This window comes from Bos grunniens, chromosome X (genome assembly GCF_055505025.1).
Source record: "Bos grunniens cultivar Pamir isolate PY7600 chromosome X, Bosgru_T2T1.0, whole genome shotgun sequence".
Taxonomy (NCBI): domain Eukaryota; kingdom Metazoa; phylum Chordata; class Mammalia; order Artiodactyla; family Bovidae; genus Bos; species Bos grunniens.
This window is the reverse complement of record NC_141194.1, coordinates 63,036,472-63,062,236: the sequence shown is the minus strand read 5'-3', so window position 1 is coordinate 63,062,236 and position 25,765 is coordinate 63,036,472. Positions and strand designations below refer to the sequence as shown.

Here is a 25,765-nt window from a genome sequence, read left to right as displayed (position 1 = left end):
TTCCTAAGGCCCACTTGATTTCGCATTCTAGGATGTCTGGCGGTAGTTGAGTGATTACACCATTGTGGTTGTCTGGGTCATTAAGATCTTTTTTGTATAAAAAATGTACCTACAAGCTAAAACCAGCTCTAAATTCACTGCATATAAATGGAATTTCAAGGAAGTATCTACTAAGTCTCAAGGACAAATCTACCTAGCAACCACTGTATTCAAATAGGTTCAGTACAATGACCTGTAACCACCACTTTGTAGATGTCAGAAGTCAAACATCAGTGACCGAAAATTGTCTCTAGGTGTCAGTCATTTTGTAATCACTTTGCAGAATTATTCCACATGAGCATGGAAAGTGGTCAAAATATCACCACTAAATATTAAGGTATCCTTGCCCTTTGGTTTCAGAGAATCTAACATTAAAATTCTGAATGTCAAAACTGAGTTTTGTTATTCAAATTCTAGATGACTACTATCACAATGTCCTTACAAAAAGGATATTTGCGGAGATTCAAACTACTTACTCACTTGAAAACACCTTTGTAGTATAATTCTAATAGAACACCTATGGTTGTTAAGTTTCTACAGGGTAAATGCAAGGATGAGAGTTTATTACTCGTATTTCCTGGTTCAGTTTGGAGACGGTATGCTCTGTGGATTCTTTCAGCTTCAGAAGTTTAGACTGTTCATTCAGTTTCTTCTTCAGATCAGCTATTTGACCCTCTAGCTCCTGGAGACGTTTCCGGCGGCGCTCACTCAACCTAAACACAGATTTTGTAGGAGTGAGGACTAGCAGGAGCAAAGTCTGATTTCAAAAGACATAATATTAGACTTTCAGGTTTATACCCTTGATATATATAATATAGGTGGCCAGTCATATAGCCATCTTAAATAAGGAAGACTGGACTTCCCTGGTAGTTCAGTGGATAAGAATCTGCCTGCCAATGCCGGGACCAGGGTTCAATTCCTGGTCTTGGAAGATTCCACATGCCTTGGGGCTACCAAGCCCGTGCCCTACAACCACTGAGCCCACTTGCCACAACTACCAAAGCCCGCACATCCTAGAGCCTGTGCTCTGTAACAAAAGAAGTCCGGGCACTGCAGCTAGAGAGTACTCCCCACTCGCTGCAATTAGGGAAAGCCTGTGCACAGCAACAAAGACCTGGCACAGCCAAAAATAAATAAATAAATAGACATTAAAAAAAATGAATACTACCCCCAAAACTAAAACTGTCTCAAAAATTAGAGCTTAATACAAAGAGTAAAGGAAATTTTTTGAGTATATAACTATGCAGTTGTCTCAATACTACTCCCCGCCGGCCCCGTGCCACCGCCACTTTGTGTTAAAAGGATGGTTCTTTAAAAGCATTTCACTTCACTTTAGTTATAAGGAATTATTCTGATGATTGTTACATAAGCCTGAGATAGAAAGCAAACATTCAACATAACTTCTAAGAACATGAATTTTGGATACTATAGAGAAATAGAATCACTGAGTAAAAAGAAGGTAGAATAGCCAATAAGGCAAAGGTCTAAGGGACAGTGGGATATTCTGGTAATTTGTCTTGGCTTTATTCTTAACTGACTATATTCTGACTATATTCTTAAGGGATGGCTAGATTGTTTTCATTTACTAGCCTGAATATTAATTCTATTCAGAAGCTAATTTACCATTAGCACGGGGACCAAGAAACTGCTGGTCTGGTAGGTCTGATAATCTTTCAAAATCTAGCTCAAATGCTAACTTCTTTTAAAGCCTTCCTTGATTATGCCACCCTGAACTGATATCTTCTGCCTCTGAACTCTTAAAGTGATTACTGCCTAAGAAATTTATTTGGCTACTAATCACATGCTGTGTTATGGTATTCTTTTACTGTCACCATGAAATGTTATTTAAAATCTCAATTCCTTTAATTTTATTTTGTTTTAGGTCTCCTCTCCATAATTAGGTTTAAATCCTCTAAGGGCAGGAAATGGCTCTTTTACTTTTCTATTTCCTCTACAGCTCCTCACACACAGTTAGGAACGTGAAATAGTATTTATTGACTATATTCTTACTTGGCTTGGTTGACATCCTTCTTTGCTGTTTGAAGTTCAAGAACCAATTCTTCTTTTTCCTTTTGCAAATTGATGACTTCCAATTCTAGATTTTTTATGTTATCCTAGAAATGTTATAGGTTGAGAGAAAGAAAGCATTACAAGGTAAAGGAAGAAAATCACTTCAACATTTCACATCTTAAGGAACTACGCATTCAATTTCTACCACTTCAGTTGAACACTAAAAACATTTCTACTTGATTTGATGGAGATTAAAGTTATGTAGTGGGAAAAGTACCAACTTGGAATCCAAAGGCCTAGATTTGAACCTTGAGTCCAGCATACTCTATGTAAATAACTTAAGGAAAGCCATTTCATCTCTTTTAGCCTTAGTTTCTATGTAAAAAAGAGCTAACATGGCAGGTCTAAGACTTATCAGTCCTAAAAACAGATCTGCTTGCAAGTTGGACCTAGGCTCAAATCTGGGAACTTGGATTTTGGTAGGATTCCCACAGTTTCCTAACTGTTAAGAGTGGCTCATTATGCCTGGACTGTGCAAGCAATATGACTTACCCTGAGCACACTGCTTTCCTTCTGGGAGTCTAGAATTTTCATATGTGCTAGGGAGAGAATGCCTACATGGATTAACCCTGCTAACAATCCTGGATTCCTAGGCTCATGGGAGCTTCCCTGATAGACAACATTTCACACACATTGTTAAAACCCATTGCTGGAGGAATTAAGTACATACCACGTGACTCCATTGGAAGAAGACTCTTGGAAGCACTCAGTTTCCTACAGACTTTGCCCCATGTGCTTTTTCCCTTTGCTGATTTTGTTTTGTGTACTTCCACTATAATAAACCTTAGCTGTGAGTATGACTATACTTGAGTCCTGTGATTCCTCCTGGTGAACTGCTAAACCTGGGGGTGGTCTCATCTATGTAAACAATTAACAACACTATCTACCTCACAGGTTGTTGGGAAGATCAAATAAGACAAAAGAGTAAAAATTTTGTAAACTGTAAAGAGCTGCACGTTCTTGTATCTAGAACTTTCAAATGTATGCATGTAACAGCAACTGCAGTTCTGCATGCATTTAGAGAACAAATTCTAGAAATGAAAGTTTGGTAGCTCTTCCAAGATTGGGAAAACTCAATGAATAGATTCCTTTCTGCTCTCACAGGAAACTGGCTGAATGAGTGGTTAGTATCCAAGAAGATTATATAAAGGCCTTCGACCAGTATTGAAATGAGACAAAGAAGCAAGGGCAGGTTAGTTAGGGCCGTATCTAAATAGGCAAGAGCTATTTTTCAAGAAATACACTTTTAGTCATTTTAATATGAACAATGATCGCTTCTTGGTCTTTTGGCTAAGATCAAGGGTAATATGAACAATGAAAACCAATCTCACTGCTTTAAATACCCTGTATATTTAAACTGACAATAATGTATGTGTGTGTACTTACAGAAGTAACACATGAAAACATTCTTACAAAAAATAATCCAGATAATACATATAAAGGGCAAGTTCCCTTGACTGCCCCACCCCTGCCAAAATTCCAGACCTCTCTCCAGAAGTAACCATTGTCATCAGCTTGGTCCAGATCTTCCAGACACTTCTTCCTAGACATTTACATACTATGTATCTGGACATGTACATATTCTAGACATTTACATGGAAGTGTGTGCATTTATTTATTAAATATGTTGTGGCAAATGCCTAGAACATATATGTAAATAGATTTGAAAATAATATATATACATACATATGCATATATGTACATGTATGTAGATACCTACTGCTGCTGTTGCTGCTAAGTCGCTTCAGTCGTGTCTGACTCTGTGCAACCCCATAGATGGCAGCCCACCAGGCTCCCCTGTCCCTGGGATTCTCCAGGCAAGAACACTGGAGAGGGTTGCCATTTCCTTCTCCAATGTGTGAAAGTGAAAAGTGAAAGGGAAGTCGCTCAGTCGTGTCCGACTCTTTGTGACCCCATGGACTTCAGCCTACCAGGCTCCACTGTCCATGGGATTTTCCAGGCAAGAGTACTGGAGTGGGTTGCCATTGCCTTCTCCGAGATACCTACTAAAATATGTTAAAGATAGAGTCACATTATACATAGATAACATTTTGCAACTTGCCTTTTTTAAAAAAGAACTTGGTCTTAGAGATTTATTTATATCAGTGCATACAGATCTCATTGTCTCAGTCTTTTTCTTTTTTGCCATAATGAAACATTCTTGTACATGCCTTCTGTGCACATGTGTAAGCCTCTTCTAGGGTAGAGACAAGTGGAATTACAGGTTCATGGGGGTACACATTTCCAATTTTAATAGATACAAATTGTCCACCAAAGTGGTTATTCCAATTGACACTCTAACTAGCTATGTATGAGAGTACTTGTTTCCCTGCACCCTTGTCAACACTTGATATTGCTACATTTCAAAATTTTTATTAATTGGATGGGTAAAAAAACAGTATCTCTTCATTATATATGCCACATTCAGTCAATCATTATCTCACTGGCTCTACAAGGGAAATAATTAAAATAGTTGACTACTGTGCTATTATAATTCATGGTAATCTGCACTAACCAGCACTTATATCTCCTCAAATTTTTCTATAGCAGGACTTCCCTAGTGGTCCAGTGGCTAAGGCTTCATTCTCCCAATGCAGGGGGCCCAGGATCCATCCCTGGCCAGGGAACTAGATCCCACATGCTGCAACTAAAGATCCTGTGAACTGCAACAAAGATCAAAGATCCCACATATCACAACTAAGACCTGGTGAGGCAAATAAATAAATAGATATTAATTTTTTTCTATAGAAATTCCTCACAGTGATAGGAAAATATTGTTTAGAACAAAGAACTACCTTTATTTCTTAGAAGACATTTACATGTGATTAAAAGGTACAGTTAACACTAAGAATTTATTTCCTTTTAACTTTAACGTTTGGAAGCTCAAGCATATTTGATTCCAAGGGGAAAAAACGGATACGTTATCTTGCTACACCTATAGCTCTAGCTCATTACCAGCACCCATCATAGGATCAGAAGTACACTGAGGAAACATATGTTCCTGAGCTTCTAGGCAAAAGTACAAGAGAGGAATAATTTCTCAGCCTTATCATTAATCCTTTGTTTATCCTGAAAAGGCCAAAATACATTTGACCTAAAAAAGTGTGCATTGTATGTCCTGTTAATATGGAGGATTGAGCTATGTATTTAACTTGCCCTCTCTTGAAAACCTACTAAAATGACCTCCCCAAAGGATATAAATCAACAAGGATGAAGAGAGCAGTCAAGAAATTAAACAAACTTTTTTGGAAGAGGAAAAGAATTGTGTAAGTGGTAACTGACTTAGTAGAGTAAATTTAAAAAGTTAAACTATGACTCCCATAGGACAAATGTCAAGAAGAAACAAACCAATTTGTATCAGAACCACAAAGAGGAGCAGAGCTTTCCTCTCGGGAGAAGCTGAACCTGACAGGTTGAACTCATAGGCAGCAGACACAACAAAAGATGGATAAATTAACACACTATTGATAGGGGATTAAATAAGAAGTCTGTATATAACCAGAGAGACTTCAACTCTCCTATTTGCTCTGAGTTACCAGAAATAGGGCATATTGCTATTCTCCCCACACAACTCTAGGCAGGAGAATGAAAGATTTCTTTATTGGTAACTGACCAGCCCAGAGAAACCTATGCATAAAGAACTTCTTATTGGCTAATTATTTACTTATGGCTGTGCTGGGTCTTCTTTGCTACATGCAGGCTGTCTCTAATTGCAGTGAGTGGAGGCTATTCTTTGTTGCAGTACACAGGCTTCTCATTGTGGTGGCTTCTCCTATTGGCTATTAGTGTCTCACTCTTAAATATCAACGGATAACCACAAATCACTGGAAATTTGAAGGAAACGTCTTACATTAGAGAAAGACCAAATCAAATACACTAAAAAAAGGAATTTGAATGAAACAGAGGCAAGGCAGGAAGAAGAGAAGTTCAACAAAATTTAATTTCTATCCTTAAAGATAAGTACTGGATCCATGAAAAAAAAAAAGAAGAGGTTATAAAAAGGAACAATTAGAGGATTTTAAAAAATCTTAGAAATAGGCAAATAAAAACATTTACCAGGAGTGGAAGGAAATCTCCCAGAGAGTGGAATAAAAAGACAAAGAAATAGAAAATACAAGGGAGGAGATAAGAAAAGCAGAGACTAAATCTCAGAGATCCAATATCTGGCTAAGAGGAGTGCAAGAAAAGAGAAAACAGAAAACAGTGATGGGCATTATTAAAGAAATAATACAAGAAAACTTCCCACTAGAGAAGAATACAAATTTCTAGATTGAAGGGACTCACGAAGCACAAAGCACAATATGGGAGAAGAGATACACAGTAAGGCACATCATTGTGAAATTCAAGAATACCTGGGGACAAAGAAGGGATCCTGAAAGTTGCCAGAGGAGAGGAATATACAGGTCAAATAAAAAGAATCAGGGGTCTTCCCTGGCAGTCCACTGGTTAAGAATCCGTGCTTCCAATGTAGGGGGGCTGTGGGTTTAATCCCTGACATGGGAATTAAGATCCCAAAAGCTGTTAGGTGTGCCCTCCTCCCCACAAAAAAAGTATCAAGAATTATAATGGATTTCTAATCAACAGCACTGGAAATATAATGGAGCAAATCTTTCAGGATTCTGAAGAAAAACAATTCCCACTGCAGAATTCTAAACCCAGACAAATTAACAAATGTAAGAAACAGCACTATCATTTCCACCACAACAAACAAAAAGCTATTTTCAGGCATGCAGTGAATGGTTTAAAACATTTTCCTTTCACGTACACTTTCTCAGAAAGCTATTTGTGTTGTACTCCACCAGCACAAAGAGGTAGCCCAAGAATGAGGAAGACATCGAATCGGTTTCAACACAGAGATGAGCAGTAAAGCACTGCTCCTAGTAAACAATGGTCCCAGGCTGATGGCTGGGCAGTAGGCCTAGAGAAAACAAACCAAGACAGAAGATAGGAGGGTTGTCTTCAAGAAAGAAATGGACTGATAAACTACCTGATACATTTGTTCTACTGAGAGGAGCTTTATAATTCTGTTAAGAAGTTATCTTTTACATTATTTTTGTTTCTTTCTTTGGCTGCACTGGGTCTCAGTTGTGGCACAAAGGATCTCTGATCTTTAGTTAAGGCATGCAAAGTCTTAGTTGCAACATGTGGGATCTAGTTTCCCGACCAGGGATTGAACCTGGGCCCTTTCATTGGGAGCACAGAGGCTTAGCCACTGGACCACAAGGGAAGTTCTGAAGATACATTATTTTTTTCTAAATTGTATTTATTTTGGCTATGTTAGGTCTTTGTTGCTGTGCAAAGGCTTTCTCTAGTTGTGGCGAGCCAGGGCTATTCTTTGTTGTGGTGCACAGGCTTCTCATTGCAGTGACATCTCTTGTTGCAGAGAATGAGCTCTGGCTGTATGGGCTCAGTAGTTGTGGCACTCAGGTTTAGTTGCTCTGCGACATGTGGGGTCTCCCCAGACTAGGGATCAAACCCATGTTCTCTGTATTGGCAGGCGGATTTTTAACCACTGGACCACCAGGGAAGTCCTCGGTGATAAATTATTGACTGGTACACAGAAGACTAAGTAAATGAAAAAATGAGATTATCATTATTAGTTGCACTGCTCGGCTTATGGGATCTTATTTCCCTGACCAGGGATTGAACCTGGGCCCATAGCCATGGAAGCCCCCACTGCTAGCTACTGGACTACCAGGTAACTCCCCAAAATGAGTTTATTAGCTTCAGGAAATGCAAAAGACTGTACAAGAAAGAAAATGGAATCACATTATACTCTGTGGCTCAGCTATAAAACTTATGTAATCATAAAATTTAAACAGTAACTATTCATTTAATCAAAAACTGTGATACAGCCATTTTGAAAGATACAGGTGAGGCAATGTGCATGGGGGAATGTATACGAGAGCTAATATTCCCATCTTCCATAGTGGGAAGTCAATTGATAATGTATAAAAATTTTAAATTAACAACTATACTACCAACTCTTATCTAGAAATCTGGAGGTAAATGTCAGAGGAAACAGCTTTAAAAACTTAAAGTATAAGCCTAGGGAATAGGAGAGAAGGTAGTTTGCTTTTATTTTTCTGAGTATTGTATTATTTGACCTGTAAAAATGATATACATGCTCTTGTGTGACATAAAAAATAAGTTTTAAAAATGTTAAGACTGTGATAACAAAATGGAAACACAACCTCTACTGGCAACTTGGCTATTATTTTGGAAGCAACTTCTACTCTATAGAAAAAAAAAGTGGTGAAAATTACTTAGGAGAAACACTTTACTTAATTTCATTTTGAAAATTTACGGGAGCTGGTGGTAGAAATGTATAATATAGGGATTTCTTGAGAACAACATATAGGACTTTGGGGGTCTGAATAGGAAAACAGTCCATCCTCTCCCCTTCCAGTTCTGCTGACATCCCGGGGGTCTGAATAGGAAAACAATCCATCCTCTCCCCTTCCAGTTCTGCTGACATCCCTTTGTGGATGGGAAACACTGGGCTACATGGGAAAATAAGGTCTGGAGCCAGGGTAACCTTGTGGACAACCTATGAGCCCAAGACTTGTCTTTAAGTAAAGACCTGATTTTAATTGGCAAGAACCACTGAGGACTAACATCAGGAAAGGCAGTTTACCCATTTGCCAGGTCATGGGACATCCATTACCAGTGTCCTCATAATTCTCTCTAGAACCCAGACCATCTACTGAGATGTACCTTCCTTAGAATCCCAGCATAGTTATTAGAGCAATTCTCTACAAGTAAAGACCACATTTATTATAACATTATCTATTTACTAAATACCTGTTGTATAAGTAAGGTATTAGATTAAATGAAAGAAAATTACAGTTTCTTTATCCTGAATGTACCCTTCTGTGTTTAACCAACAGTACAACTCCAGTCATACTGTGCATTTTATGTTGCCTTATCATCATCAAAAACGGTGTGTCTGTTTTCTTCCCATATAACTAAAGAAAGATGATCGACATGAATATCATGTGCCCTAGTAAATATTTAACCTGGTACTGGAAATGGATGGGCTGTAGTTGGTTGTCATTCTGAGTCATCTTCTTGGCTAAGGCCTCTTTCAGTGCAAGGGCTTTATTTAACTCAACCAGCTCCTTAGACATCTGAGCTTGACGTAGAGCATGCTGAGTGGTGAAAGCATCAGAAGACCTGCTGCTGTCTGGACTGTCGGCCTCTTGCTGGAAAAGATCAGGATAATGATTTGTAAGAGAAATAAGCAACTGGAGTTCTTAGGCACTGTTTCATCAAGTCTCACAGCCACTTCTCCATTATCAGTCCCTCTGTTCTTTTAAAACTGGCTTCTCATACATTTGCTTTAAACATCAGAAATAAATTGAGCAACCCATTTCCCTGCTCTCACAAGCACCTTATTTTTTATATCCTATGACTGACTTTTAGAATGAACCAAGTTTCTTGCTCTTTTCTTTATAGGTCTGGCCAACATTTCTTACTTTCACCTTATTCTAAGGAGTCCTTAGAGGAGAGAGGGCTCTGGAAATGGCACTTTGTAATGGTGGAAATGGAGAAGAGGTTTCATTTATTCTTAAAGCTGACCTCTGGCACCTGATTTATCTTCTATCTTTCTTCTTTCAGAATATAAAAAAAGTACCAATATATTTTTGTTTTAGGGGGAAAAAGCTGTCTCAAGCAAACCATTGTCCAGCCTTTTATTTTGACTTTGCTCTATAACCATCAGCCAATTTCTAATACATTTGATCTATTCTTGCGACTTGAATGCTCAAAATATTTTCTTTGGTTCTTTTAGCCCCTAACCACTGCATCTATAGAAAAGTATGCTGAGAAAAAATTCTCTTCCATTTCTTTTCTAATGCTTTTTTGATTTTGCCATAATTTCCTAGTTTGTTTCCTTCATTGTCTTAATGTGCTAGACAGTTGATACAGAATACAAGAAAAAAAAATTACTAACAAGAAATCAGTATGCCAGACTGCAAATATAAAAAGCGGCATCCCTGAGAAGCCCTGTCACCCATTACCAGTTATACTACTAGAGACAGATCCTATCCAATTTAGGGATTTTATACTTAGCTTAGATTTATACTCAAGAGTTCTAAATTTCCAGGGCATTCTATAGAGGATGGTAACAATCAGGGATTCTCTTCTCAGCTGACTGATAAATTATAAGAAATGGCACAGTTAAATCTCCTGGTTCTATACAAAGGGCCAATTACTTACTGTTTCTGGTTCTACTGCAGTATCAATGGCTGCAGTCATGCAAGCAACAGTTTCATCCTGCAATGACAAGGGATGTCTCAGTTTAGGAGCTTACTAGTGAGTTTTATACGGGTTATTTAGTTGTTTTCAAGTGTATATAGAGATCATTTAAGGTATTGGACCAATTCTGTAGTCACATATACCGCCCCCCACATGTTTCCACTTCCCAACTCTCAAGAATCTGTCTCTTTGTAAAGGTCAATTGTGTGGTCTTTGTAAAAATAAGGTCATGTAGCAACTGACATTTATTGCACCTCTCCTGCTCTGCCAGAGGTCACTGAACTAGAGTGAAACAGTCATTCAAACAGGCCAAAGTTTAATCCACTTTATAGACACTACCCTTTCTTTTTATGTTTTTTACCACTAAGTCTACCTCTGTAATGTACAGGTCTAGTCAGTTCTTAAGGACACAGCATCCTAAGATCAGACATAGCAAATAAAGGCAATGCAGCAGAAAAGTGAATATGATGAAGGATTATTTTTGCTTTTTATTTTATAGCCAGTCAAGGTAGCAAGAGCCCACTCTACAAGGAAATAAATGTCCCAGAAAAATGTGCTCATGAAGTCAGACAAACATACTTGAGATTCTGTCCCTCATATGCATAGGAACAAATCATATGCAGTTAAGTTACTCCAGGTAGTGGTTACTTGAAGGGAAAGGGTAGCACTGAACCCTCTCAGAGAAGGGCACAATACTTTTTGGGGCAGTAGAATAACAACCACCTAAAAGGCAAACCTAAAGCCACTTATTAGGACAAATTTGTTTACAGGCTATCATATGAGCAAGCTTTGTTTTCCCCACTGGAATTTAGGTTTTATTTGGCATTGAAACATAAGAATTACCACTTCTGTTTAAGTGATTCTGCAAAGTTCTGGGAAGAAAGGATTATTTTCAAGATGTCATATGATTAAGGTCATAGGTAAAAGAGCTATTGCTCAATAGCAAGGAGAAAATTTACGGTTAGCACAGGGAGTCTCTGCATCAGCCCAGTGAAACATTACATAGTTACTGAAACATGAATCTTATTACTTTTAAGGCCAGGAGTGAAAGAAGCCCTTAGTGGGACTTCCCTGGAGATCCAGTGGTTAAGACTCCATGCTCCCAGTGCAGGGGGCACAAGTTTGATCCCTGGTTGGGGAACTAAGATCCTGCTATGTCACACAGTGTGGCCAAAAAAAGAAGAAAAAAAGAGGCCCTTAGTAAATGCTGTTTGTAAAGCATTTCCCTTATTCTGCCCAGAAATTCCTAATCAGTGAGACTCAAAGAGAATTCAAAGGAAGACCCAGTGTTCTCACATCCTTTCTTATTATGATTTACAGTACTGGTGATTCTCCAAGGCTAGGACATACTGAACTCTTCTTTAAAAACAGAGCACTTCAAAATACTATAGGTTAATGGTTACCTTTTCTCCCTCCCAATTCAGTTCAGTTCAGTTCAGTTGCTCAGTCGTGTCCGATTCTTTGCAACCCCATGAATCACAGCACGGCAGGCCTCCCTGTCTATCACCAACTCCCGGAGTTCACTCAGACTCACATCCATCAAGTCGGTGATGCCATCCAGCCATCTCATCCTCTGTCGTCCCCTTGTCCTCCTGCCCCCAATCCCTCCCAGCATCAGAGGCTTTTCCAATGAATCAACTCTTCGCATGAGATGGCCAAAATACTGGAGTTTCAGCTTTAGCATCATTCCTTCCAAAGAACATCCAGGGCTGATCTCCTTCAGAATGGACTGGTTGGATCTCCTTGTAGTCCAAGGGACTCTCCCTCCCAGTAAGTCTCAGTAAAAGGACTAGTTATAGGCCTATCCTAGATTAACAGGACCTATGACACTGGCTTTTGGAGACTTTTTCTAGGACTTTCCAGAGGTCAGGATCAGAGTAGATCTGATTCAACATGCCCTGAAGAAGACATGTCGTTACTTTGAGTTTACCTTTTGGCCCAATAAAATTTCAATGCTAAGGTTTAAGCTTTGGCGACGTTCTATGTGAACACGTCAGGATTCTGTCTTTATAATCCTAAATGTAAATATATAACAATAGGATTTATTTCAATCTAATAGCCTCTTTCTTCCCCCTTTTTAAGGCTACTATGAACCTCTTGTAATAAAAAGACATATATTTGCTGAAGGTGGTGGTCAGGTGAACAAGGCCATGGTACATTGAGTTACATTAACCAGCAATACCCACCAAAATGAAGTTTGTGCTTACAGGCTGTAGGCAATAGCATTACTGGCATGCAAAAATCTTTTTATGGAACTGGTCTTGAAGGAGGGGTTAAAAACAAAAAAATAATTCGATTTTGTGGGAACTGAAAGGACTGCATGAATTTCCTCACAGGTAACTGTTATAGGAGGTTTGCTTGAATTATATTTTAAAGGAAGAAATAATACAGTTTAGCACTTAAAACCCCAGGAGAAAGGTCCAGGAACAATGACTGCCTCATAACTGAAAAGGGGGTGTTCGCCCGTCACTTAAAATAAAAATAGTTTTAATCCAAAATGAAGGGCACAAGCATTTACATTTGAAACATTTTGCTTTCACTGTAGTGAGTCTTAATAAAAGTCACAGGATACATTGTTGTGTATTTCCAAAAAAAATATGTAGCTAGGAGGGTCTCCAAACAATAGACACAGTAAACTCTGATTCAAAAGTCCAGCAGGAGCCCTGAGTAAAAGGGTTATTCTACCTAATGGTGACAGTGGATGGAAGCCAGGGACTTTATCAGCTTGTGGCAATCTTTAGCACCCTCTTGCTGTGTGTGCCGAGTGAATTTTAGTGGCGGACACTGCAATTCTCTAGAGTTCCTCTGAGCCAGCCACCACTAGCAACTTCCTCCATAGGCATGCCAGGCACCAGTCATGCTGCCAGATCTTCACTGAGGATATGACTTCTATTATTTTGTTAACTTTGTTCCATTGATTTCCTTCTTCATCTTTCCCATGTGACCCAAAGACCCAGAAATAAGATGATGTAGAATCCTTTGAGATCAGTGTAGTGGCTATGAACAAAGGTGCCCTAGATCACTCTTTTCTGATCTTAATAAGTTTTGGCTCCAGCAGGGTTCTGCAGCCTTGACTATCTGAGTTCTGAGGCAGTCTCTCACAAAGTTTTCATACATAAGATGCTTCACCTCTATTCAGATGGTGAAATTGAACCTTGTGATAGTCATTCTCTAGCCTGCACTCTATCTTCAGACACAATGATGTTCTTACCATGTTCTAAACATTTATACCTCTGCTTTTGCGAGTACCTTTTCCTCTATATAGATCATCCTTTCCCCTTTCTCTGTGTGGCAAACTCCTACTCATTGTTTAGGACCAGGTTTCTTCTTCCTGAATTTTCTAGGCAGTTAATCACCCCTTCCATTGGGCTCCCATCACTCTTTGCTCATATTGCTGATGTAAAAGGGTTAAAACAGACATGAGAGAGGGTTCCTAGTTTTCCTTGCCTCCTTTTCCTTTCTCCCTTTTTTGCCATCTCTCCCACCTGTCATCCTTGACCAACTGACAAAAAACAAGACTTGCAAGAACAATTCTTGAAAATAATTAGATAATCAGCAGCATGGAATTGCATCAAAATTCTTGAGCAAGAAGCATGAAAACCAGAGCATCCTCCAATTAAAAGATCCACAGCAATTAACAACAAAAACTGCCACCTGAGCCAAACCACAAAGATACACATCCCTATCTTCTTATCCTATGAAACTCCAATCATATTTCAACTCAGGGAGTTATTTGGAGTTCAGGAGATCCCTGAGTACATCAGCTGAATAATGTCTTTAATCTTGACTTAAGTCATTTGAATTATTTTCTTTTGATATTAATGCAGTACCTAGCAAGGTTACACAGCTAGTGAGTGGCAGAATGGGCTTCAAACCAGGGTTTTTCTGGCCCTGGAACTCAGATTCTCAAATACTATGGCCTGTTTGTTGGATAAATGAACTGTCATCTTGGACTACCTGTTATAATTTTATATAGTACTACTTATTCTAAAACACTGCTTTCTAGTCTTTTGGTAGTTTACTCATTTAATCTCTTAAACTGGCCATCCTAAACATTCCCTCTACAATATTGTATGGTATTTTTTTCACTGACTCTTTAAGAGTAAAATAGAGGTCTGGATGATTTTATGATACTCTGTTGACAACTCTACAACATCACAGGGAAAGACCCAGGGTAGAGAATCACTGTTCTGGTAAAATTAAAACCTCTGTTTCAGAGCTATGAATATCTAGCAGGTATTTACATACACATTACTGCTTCATAATTAAAATCAAGAAAGTACAGATGGAACAAAACAAACCCTAATCTTTTACCAACCATGACCCTGAACATAATATGATTTTGACTTTTAAAAAAAGTATTTATGCCTAAGGACTAAGAGAAGGAACATCAAAATAAGAGGTTTTTAGGATGGTAGGACTGTAAGAAATTGTCATCTGGAGAAAACAACAACCTCCGTCCCAATAAAACCCACCCACAACTACTATAATAGTTCTAAAAATAAATAGAAATGGGAACTTATAGCAGAATTATCAGTCAAACTAATTTATTACTGGTTATAAAAGAGAGCTATGGTATTCCCTGGAGGCTCTACACTATGGGTCAGAATTCTGCTTATTTAAAATATGGGTATGGTATAAGGCCTCTTATTAAGTTAGCCTACACTGAAAGGACAGCAAATCAATGACTGCTGCTTGAGCTACCCAGGCAATTTTGCACCCTTGTGTTGCTGTTTCCAGTGTGTGATTAGAATACTGAAATAATAATGTTCCATTGCACATGTGATCTATGAGTGTTTTAACTAATTCAATATTCAGATTGTATCCAATGATCCATGATCTTTGTCCTCAACAGCTCACAATCGAGTTGTTTCAGCAAAAAGTACAGGGTTAGATGGGTTTATAAGCATCAAGAGCAGCAAACGAAAGCAATATGCCTATTTACACTACCCTTACTTAGCTTACCGATAGCTGGGTAATCACTTGCTGCAGGTTACGAATTATCTCAACATTTTCTTTTAATTCCTGGTCTTCCAAAGTCTCCACTAGCTTTTGAAGATCCACTTTGCAGCTGAAAATTTAAGCAAAGGAACCCAAGGGTTAATCAAAGGCCAGCGAGTCCATGGTTATGCACTAAGGTGGTATAGGTCACTAACAAACATCTGGGAGGAAACTTACGCTGCATGCTTCCTGAGCTCTTCTAGCTTGGCATTCATTTTTTCATTTGCTTGTTCTGTCTGCAACAAAGATCCAAGAGATCATCAGTGGCAGTGTCTGATAGCCTCACCTAATTAAGCCCTCTCTTCTACTCTTAATGGATTAAAACCTAGGTAGAGAGGCTGCCTCATTTGCTGTAATAGAGGATTTACTGGGCTTTGGTTATTTAGAAATGTGTCTTTTAACAGTCATAGAAATTAGCCCTTCAGTCAACATGAGCTACTAAAAATAGCATCCAAGCAGCTGGGTCTTTTGCTTGCAATGAAGCTCAGCTAGGGGTGGAATGTGAAGCCTTAATTCCATAGAGAACCTTGCAACTGGGGGAAAAAGCAATACTTCCTGGCATGCTATTACTTGCTGTTTGCAAAAAGCCCACTTGCCTGATAGTTTTAGCAAAATAAAGCAAGAAAAAGATGAAGTATAAGAATGATGGCAGAGAAGACAAAATGGCAGAGACAGCTACGTTTTGGAAAGGGTGATTGATACTTTCAGTTTATTTCAATCACAGTATCTGTAACACGCTAGATGCTGCAACAGATTTGGGAAGGGCAGTTTATATAGGACAAAAATGCTGTGCTTGTTATGAAGTTCTGACAAGACATCAAACAAAAACCCTTTGGGCAGCCATTGTAACAACCTTAAAAAGGTCAGATGGGTACATGGCTAGAATAACAAGTACTGTCTGTTACGTCAGCCACACTCACATGTTAAGCACAGCTTCTAGGGTTACTTCAAAGACATAAAATATAGCACTGGAGACAGAAAACTGTATATAAAAAATTCCTTAGATCCCATTTTCACCCTTCTGCTAGTAATGGACATTACAATGGACCTAGGATTTGGCCCCCTTTAAGGAAATCTTTAAGCAGCTTACCCTTCCTTGACTGGAGTACACTGATGCATGAAGGTGTATAAATTACAGATGTTCAATTACATTTTAGTGGAAACTCATTTTCACTGCTGGCAATAGCTGTGTTTAGAGCTTTATTTACAGCTGTGACTGAGCTGTATTTAGACTAGTAGAAAAATGTTAGTGACAAGAGCCAGAACTGAATCAGGAGGTTACTACCTGACAGGTAGTAGGACACAAAATTGATGTAGTTAGTTACATTGTGATCCACCAATTGAAAATTGACCATAAGTAAAAGGAGCTAAAATTAATTCCCCAGATGTTTCATCTCATCATGGCAGCTGTTAGGATGGGATGTGAAATGTGACAATATTTGGGGAAGGGAGATAGAAAGGAACTAAAATCTTAGTGAGGAGATAGTTACTTGGTATTATGGATGATTAGGCAGAACTTAAGTTGACAGAGGGACCTGGTTCTTTCCTCTCTGCTCTTTTAGAACAAATCCATTTTAAAATGGGATTCATGAAGATTTCTTTGTGGTAGATACATAGGTGTTCACAGTATAATTCACTTAACTTCTCTGTATGTTTGATTATACTTTGTTGGATTTTCCCTGGAGGGGTTCCATGGAGGATATGGCAATACTAATCCATTTCTTTTCATGTAACTTGTCTCTCATAATGAGAAACACATTAAATATTTCAGAAACTAAAGCTAGTAAATGTCCAGACTGCTAGTTTAGTCTTGGAGGCTCACCAAAATGATCCTCTCCAACATCTGAGCTGTCTGACCAGCAGCCTCACTTAGACCACGACTTAATTTTTCATTCTCCTCTACCAGTGACTGATTCTTCTCCATTAAGGATTGCAGATTCTCTGATGGTTCCACACTAAAACAAAGAAAGTAACACATTAGAAAAATATCTGATCAATAATACCTATATTAGAGGTGGATTAAAAATATATATCCCATAGGCCTTTGGGGGGCTTGGTTTAAAATTACCCCTCACAAATCTAGAAAAAGTATGCCCATTCTTCCAGCCAGGTAGTATACTGGATAAATAAAAATGTATGCCTGAACTACTTTAAATTAATGGTTTGGAGGAAAGTAATAATTTAGAGCCAGATATGGTTGGAAAATTCTGAAAGAGATGGGAATACCAGACCACCTGACCTTCCTCTTGAGAAACCTGTATGTAGGTCTGGAAGCAACAGTTAGAACTGGACATGGAACAACAGACTGGTTCCAAATAGAAAAGGAGTACGTCAAGGCTATATATTGTCACCCTGTTTATTTAACTTTTATGCAGAGTACATCATGAGAAACGCTGGGCTGGATGAAGCACAAACTGGAATCAAGACTGGTGGGAGAAATATCAATAACCTCACAAATGCAGATGGCACCACCCTTATGGCAGAAAGTGAAGAAGAACTAAAGAGCCTCTTGATCAAAATTATAGAGGAGACTGAAAAAGCTGGCTTAAAGCTCAACATTCAGAAAACTAAGATCAAGGCATCCGGTCCCATCACTTCATGGCAAATAGATGGAGAAACAGTGGCTGACTTTATTTTTTAGGGCTCCAAAATCACTGCAGATGATTATTGCAGCCATGAAATTAAAAGACGCTTACTCCTTGGAAGGAAAGTTATGACCAACCTATACAGCATATTAAACAGCAGAGACATTACTTTGCCAACAAAGGTCCGTCTAGTCAAGGCTATGGTTTTTCCAGTGGTCATGTATGGATGTGAGAGTTGGACTATAAAGAAAGCTGAGTGCCAAAGAATTGATGCTTTTGAAGTGTGGTGTTGTAGAAGACTCTTGAGAGTCCTTTGAACTGCAAGGAGATCCAACCAGTCCGTCCTAAAGGAGATCAGTCCTGGGTGTTCATTGGAAGGACTGATGTTGAAGCTGAAACTCCAATACTTTGGCCACCTGATGCGAAGAGCTGACTCATTTGAAGAGACCCTGATGCTGGGAAAGATTGACGGCAGGAGAAGAAGGGGACGACAGAGGATGAGATGGTTGGATGGCATCACCGTCTCAATGGACATGGGTTTGGGTGAACTTTGGGAGTTGGTGATGGACAGGGATGTCTGGCATGCTGCAGTTCATGGGGTCACAAAGAGTTGGACACAACTGAGTGACTGAACTGAACTGATGGTTGCAACAGGAATGACTAACTTTTATCCTTAGCTCTTGGTTTAAGATCTTTTTACTTATTTCAAATATGTAAGAAGTTTCCCTCTTCTCATTCTCAATCCTTCATTAAAGATTAGGGAAGCAGAGAAAGAAGAGGTATGGAGGAGGTAGAAGTAAAACTCGTCATGGTCAAACTTTAAGCTCATCAACATAAGTGACTTACTGATCTGCTGTACAGTTTAGGGAAATAGCATTTAGGAACCAAAATGTTTAAATGATGATCTGTGGTCACTAAGAACACATTTCACAACTTTCCATAAATAAGTGCTCCCTTCTAAATGTTTGCCTTGCTTCAAACTGATGACCCACAGCCTCCTGTTCATTTGTCTATTAATTTTTAATGGCTTAGTGTGGGTGGTGGCAACAATAGCATTCATTTCAAATAGTGAAAGGAAGGGACAGAAATAGTTTAAAAGATAAGAATGTTTGGAATTTATGCAGATAATTTGCTATATCAGTTCCAGAATAATGAAGCAGATCAATAAAAAACAGTTTTGATTTGCTTTTTTTTTTTTTAACACACTGGGATTAATTGTTTAAAAGACTGGAAAATAGGACTGGCAAAAAACGATCAGAAGAAATATGAAGATTCGATTTGAAGGAATGGCAGGGGGAAATGAATAGTTGCAAGGATATAATACAGAGAAAAAAAGGACAGGGAACAGCTGTTCTTAATCTCAAGAAAGGACAGAAAAAGAGTTTAGGAACAGATGCCCTCTCACCCAGTTTAAGACTTCCATAAAAAAAAAAAAAAAAAAAAAGACTTCCATGAATTCTTATAGAAGATCTTAGCATGTTCTTTATCAAAAAGTTAATAGCAAGGCCACACTATAGGGTCTCATATTATACTCTTGAGAATTTATTAGAACTCTTATGAAGGAATGTTCAATTAAAATGTGGATTATAAAAATAAACTATGGGTAAATTTAGTGTTATTTTAGATTGTTCTGGTTTCTTTATTGTTACTAAACTGAAAACTTCCATGTATCATTCATGCAAGTTGACAAGCTCCAAAGTAATGATACTTTTTACTCAACAGTTTCTTTCCCTCTAAAAATTTCCAAGGTTTCTCCAAATGGAGAAAATACAATGGAAACCAAAGTTTCCTCTTTTCAGATGCTATTTAACTGCCAATGCTACAAGGAATTCAAGTTAGTTGAGTATGTGCAAATTGACAAACAGGCTCAGAAAATCTATACAAAAGCTTCAATGACACACATTCAAAAAGAAGAGTATATAACCTAAAGGAAAAAGCAAAAAAAATTCATGTATATAAACTAAATTTTGTTAAAAAGCCTTAAGAAACGTCTCTAAAAATATAAGTGTACATTTTTGAGGAAAGAAGCAGCATCTTTATTTCTCTGAAAGACATTGAACAATTGATTTAAATTGATTCTTTCAACTATATCTTAAAATCTGTTACTTTTTTAGCTGAAATTATATCCTATAGGTTATTCTAGGTAGTCAGAAGTCTGAAATGGTTTTGGTTAGTCTTGTCTTACATGAAACAAGTCTATACTAAATTGAAAGGAAAGGAAGATAGGTCAGCTGCTTCTAAACTGGCTATACTAGAATGAATGTTTAGCAGACCCTTTAAAGGATCCAAGCTTTCTTCAGTTTTTTTATCCAACATTCTTAAAATAGGAAACCAAGATTAAATGATCCAAAGAGGGAGGAATTCAAAGAGAAAGGCAGTCATTTCTGGGTGATAAAATTATGGTAATTTTAAGATTTATTCTTCATACTTTTCTAAATGTCCTACAAGAAGCAATGTATCACTTTTATAATCACAAAAAAATGATTGAGTTATTGAAAAATAAGGATATTAAAATAAAATAGGTTCACACCAAACTCCAAATGGAAAAATGAAATGTACAAAATAAAAGCAATGTAAGTACTAGAAGAAAACATGGGTGAATTCCTCTTTAATCTTGGCATAGGGAAAGGCTTTCTAACAATGAATTGAAATTCAGAAACATGAGAACATAAAAACAATGTACCCACTTTGGAAAACGGTTTGGCAGTTTCTTTAAAAATTAAACATATGACCACAAAATTTCACTTGTACCTTCTCAATAAAAAACATATATCCATACAAAAACTTGCAATTGAATGTTCATGGCAGCATAATTGCTAATAGCCCCAAAGTTGAAACAACCCAAAAGTTCATCAACTGGGAAACTGATAGACAAAATGTGGTATATCCAGACAACCAAATACTATTTAACGGTGAAAAGGTATGAAGTACTGATAATCTCAGAAATATTATAGGTCAAAAAATCAGACAAAAAGTTCACATACAGCAAGATTCCACATATATAAAACGTCCATAATAGGCAAATCTTGTAGAAAGCAGATTAGTGATTGCCTGGGTTTGGGAGTGGGAACGGGAGTGACTACAACTGGGCACAAAGGATCTTTTTGGAGTGATAGAAATGTTCCAAAATTGGATTGTGGTGATAGTTGCACAGCTCTGTAAATTTACTAAAACCCACTGAATTGGGACTTCCCTGGTGGTGCAGTAGATAAGAACGTGCCTGCCAATGCAGGGGACATGGGTTCAATCCCTGGTCTAGGAAGATTCCACATGCTGCAGAGCATCTAAGTCTGTGCGCTGCAACTACTGAGCCTGAGTGCTGCAACTACTGAAACCCCTGAGCCTAGAGCCTGTGCTCCACGACGAGAAGCCATGGCAATGAGGAGCCCTCACACCACAACAAAGAACAGCCCCAGCTCACCGCAACTAGAGAAAAACGCCTGTGCAAAGCAATGAAGACCAATTGCAGCCAATAAATAAATAAATAAACAAAAACTGGAAAAAAAAAATCGAATCGTATACTTAAAGTGAATGGATTTAATGGTACATAAATTATATCTCAATAAATCTAGAGGTTAAAAAAATCCAGAGGTAATAAAAAATGACTCATAAACGTTTTACTACATAAAAATTTATTTTTTTTGCATGATTCAAAAAAACCACAAACAAGGTACAAAACAAATTAGGAGAAAATATTTGTGACACAAACTACAGACCAAAGACTAATATCACTAATATACAAAGAACTATTGAAAATACTTCTTAGGGTGGTTATCATAATAAAACATTAGGGTGGTTATCATAAAAAAAAAAAAAAAAGAAAATACCACGTACTGGCAAGGATGTGGAGAAATCAACATTTGTGCACTTCTGGAGGAATGTAAAATAGTGTAGCCATTATGGAAAAGGGTATGGCAATTTAATTAAAAAATAAAAAATAGAATAAATATATGATCCAGCTATTCCACTTCTGGGCATATACCCAAAAAACTGAAAGCAGAGTTATTTGCATACCCATGTTCATAGAAACATTATTCACAATACCCAAGAGGTAGAAGCAACCCATGTCCATTGACACATGAAGGGATATACAACATGTGGTATATACATACAATGGAATACTATTCAGCCTTTAAGCGGAACAAAATTCTGGGACTTCCTTGGTGGTCCAGTAGGTAGGAATCCACCTTGTAGACTTCCCTGGTGGTGGAGTGGAGAAGAATCCTCCTGCCAATGCAGGAGATATGGCTTTGATCCTCAGTCTGGGAAGATTACAAAAGAATGGGAAAGACTAGAGGTCTCTTCAAGAAAATTAGAGACACCAAGGGAACATTTCATGCAAAGATGGGCATAATAAAGGACAGAAATGGTGTGGACCTAATAGAAACAGAAGATATTAAGAACAGGTGGCAAGAATATACAGAAGAACTATACAAAAAAGATCTTCATGACCCAGGTAACCATGATGGTGTGATCACTAACCTAGAGCCAGACATCCTGCAATGCAAAGTCAAGGGGGCCTTAGGAAGCAACACTATGAACAAAGCTAGTGGAGGTCATGGAATTCCAGTTGAGCTCTTTCAAATCCTAAAAGATGATGCTATAAAGTGCTGCACTCAATATGCCAGAAAATTTGGAAAACTCAGCAGTGACCACAGGACTGGAAAAGATCAGTTTTTATTCCAATCCCAAAGAAAGGCAATGCCAAAGACTGTTCCAACTACTGCACAACTGCACTCATCTCACACACTAGCAAAGTAATGCTCAAAATTCTCCAAGTCAGGCTTCAACAGTACGTGAACAAAGAACTTCCAGATGTTCTAGCTGGATTTAGAAAAGGCAGAGGAACCAGAGATCAAATTGCCAACATCTGTTGGATCACAGAAAAAGCAAGAGAGTTCCAGAAAAACATCTGCTTCTGCTTTATTGACTACACCAAAGCCTTTGACTGTGTGGATCACAACAAACTGTGGAAAATTCTGAAAGAGATGGGAATACCAGACCACCTGACCTGCCTCCTGAGAAATCTGGATACACGTCAAGAAGCAACAGTTAGAATCGGACATGGAACAACATACTGTTTCCAAATTGGGAAAGGAATACATCAAGGCTGTATGTACTGCTTATTTAACTGCATCATTTCTCATGATGCAGAGTACATCATGAGAAATGCTGGGCTGGATGAAGCACAAGCTGGAATCAAGATTGCTAGGAGAAATATCAAGAACCTCAGATATGCAGATGACACCACCCTTATGGAGAAAGCGAAGAAATAAAGAGCCTCTTGATGAAAGGGAAAGAGGAAAATGAAAAAGTTGGCTTGAAACTCAATATTCAAAAAATGAAGATCATGGCATCTAGTCCCATCACTTCATTGGCAAACAGATGGGGAAACAATGAAAACAGTGACAGACTTTAGTTTTTTGGGCTCCAAAATCACTGGAGATGGTGACTACAGCCATGAAATTAAAAGACGCATGCTCCTTGGAGGAAAAGCTAAGACCAGCCTAGAGAGCATATTGAAAAGCAGAGACATTACTTTGCTGACAAAGGTCTGTATAGTCAAAGCTATGGTTTTTTCCAATAGTCATGTATGGATCTGAGAGTTGGACTTTAAAGAAAGCTGAGCACCAAAGAATTGATGCTTTTGAACTGTGGTGTTGGAGAAGACTCTTCAGAGTCCCTTGGACTGCAAGGAGATCCAACCAGTCCATTCTAAAGGAAATCAGTCCTGAATATTCATTGGAAGGACTGATGCTGAAGCTGAAGCTCCAATACTTTAGCCACCTGATGTGAAGAACTGACCCATTGGAAAAGACCCTGATGCTGGAAAAGATTGAAGGTGGGAGGAGAAGGGGACAACAGAGGTGAGATGGTTGGATGGCATTACCTACTCGATGGACATGAGTTTGAGCAAGCTCCGGGAGTTGGTGATTGACAGGGAAGTCTGGCGTGCTGCAGTCCATGGGGTTGCAGAGTCAGACACAACTAAGCAACTGAACTGAACTGAATTGGGAAGATTCTACATGCTAGGGAGCAACTGAGCCCATGTGCTACAACTACCGAGCCCTTGTGCTGTAACTACTGAAGCCCACATGCCTAAAGCCTGTGCTCCACAAGAAGAGAAGCCACCACAATGAGAAGCCTGTGCCCCTGCAATGAAGAGTAGCTTCTCCCCGCTTGCCTCAACTAGAGAAAGCCCATGCACAGTAACAAAGATCCAGCACAGCCAACATAATAATAATAAAATAAAAAGAATCTGCCTTGCAATGCAGGGGACATGGTTCGATCCCTGGTTGGGGAACTAAGATCCCACATGCCTCAGAGCAACTAAGCCCATGCACCACAGAACCCATGTGCTGCAACTACTGAGCCCACGTGCCACAACCAGACTTGTGCACCACAATGAAAGATCTTGCATGACATAACAAAGATCCCTCGTGCCGCAACTAAGACACGACTTAGCCAAATAAATAAATAAATATTTTAAAAAGAGGAAGGAAATCCTCACACATACTACAACATGGATGAAACTTGAAGACATCATGCTAAGTGAAACAAACAGTCACTAAAGGTCAAACAAAACAATTATTATTCCATTCATATGAGGTACTTAGAGTAATCAATGGAAGTAGAATTATGATTGCCAGGGGCTGGAGAGAAGGGGAAAGGAGTTAATTTTTAATGGGTACAGTTTCGGTTTTGCAAGATGAAAGAAAAATGTTTGGGGAAGGGACGGTGCTGCTGGTTGCTCAATATTGTGAATATACTTAATGCCAATGAACTGTATACTTAAAATGGTTAAATTTTTATGCATATTTAATCACATTTTTCGAAGAAGGCAATGGCAACCCACTCCAGTACTCTTGCCTGGGAAATCCCATGGACAGAGGAGCCTGGTAGGCTACAGTCTATGGGGTTGTGAAGAGTTGGACACTGAGAGACTTCACTTTCACGTTTCACTTTCATGCACTGGAGGAGGAAATGGCAACCCACTCCAGTGTTCTTGCCTGGAGAATCCCAGGGACGGGAACCTGGTGGGCTGCTGTCTATGGGGTCGCACAGAGTCGAACATGACTGAAGTGACTTAGCAGCAGCAATCACATTTTTTAAAAAAAGGACCAACGGATCAAAAAACCTAATTAAAAAATGGGACACATGAACAGACAGTTTGCCAGAAAAAGAGATAAAAGTGGCCCTGAAACATTTGGGGAAAAAACCTAAAATCCATTCATGATTAAAGAAATGCAAATTAAAACAACACTGAGATAGAATTTCTCTTGTATCAGATTAGCAAAAATTGAAAATATATGACAACACATTCTATTGGCGAGGCTGTGGGGAAAAAAGCACTCTTAAACACTGCTGTTGGGAATACAAATGGGTATAATCCTGGAAGGGAATTAGGCAATATCTAACAAAACCACACATGCACTTACCTTTTGCCCCAGCAATCCCATTCTTAGAAACCTACTCTGAAGAAAACTAACAATATGAAAATATATGCAGGGACTTCCCTGGTGGTTCAATGGCTAAGATTCCACACTCTCAATGTAGGCAGTCTGAGTTCTATCCCTGGTCAGGGAACTAGATCCCACATGCCACAGCTAAGAGTTCACATGCCACAACTAAGGATCCCCCGTGCTGTAACTAAGACTCAGTGCAGCTAATAAGGAAAGAAAGAAAAAGGAAGAAAATATACACATAAAAGGTTATTCATGTTGATATATGGCAAAACCAATACAATAAAGTTAAAAATAAAATAAAATTTAAAAAAATTAAAAAAAGATGAATAAATAAAATTATGATAT

The 25,765-nt window shown here is 38.5% G+C and overlaps 1 protein-coding gene across 5 annotated transcripts in view; it reads right to left on the bottom strand.

The window, feature by feature from the left end:
- Positions 1-25,765, bottom strand: part of KIF4A (kinesin family member 4A) — a 129,594-nt gene that overhangs the window by 40,716 nt on the left and 63,113 nt on the right. For 4 of the 5 annotated variants that reach the window (XM_086389908.1, XM_086389910.1, XM_086389911.1 and 1 more), the window contains exons 11-17: positions 17,192-17,324; positions 15,547-15,605; positions 15,334-15,439; positions 10,330-10,386; positions 9,129-9,314; positions 2,050-2,153; positions 608-752 (exon numbers count right to left, since the gene is read on the bottom strand). In XM_086389908.1, the coding sequence (XP_086246034.1) occupies positions 608-752; positions 2,050-2,153; positions 9,129-9,314; positions 10,330-10,386; positions 15,334-15,439; positions 15,547-15,605; positions 17,192-17,324 (790 nt within the window). Of the gene's footprint in view, positions 1-607; positions 753-2,049; positions 2,154-2,882; positions 4,307-9,128; positions 9,315-10,329; positions 10,387-15,333; positions 15,440-15,546; positions 15,606-17,191; positions 17,325-25,765 lie in introns of those variants that run through there. The other variant, XM_086389912.1, reaches the window with a different exon arrangement.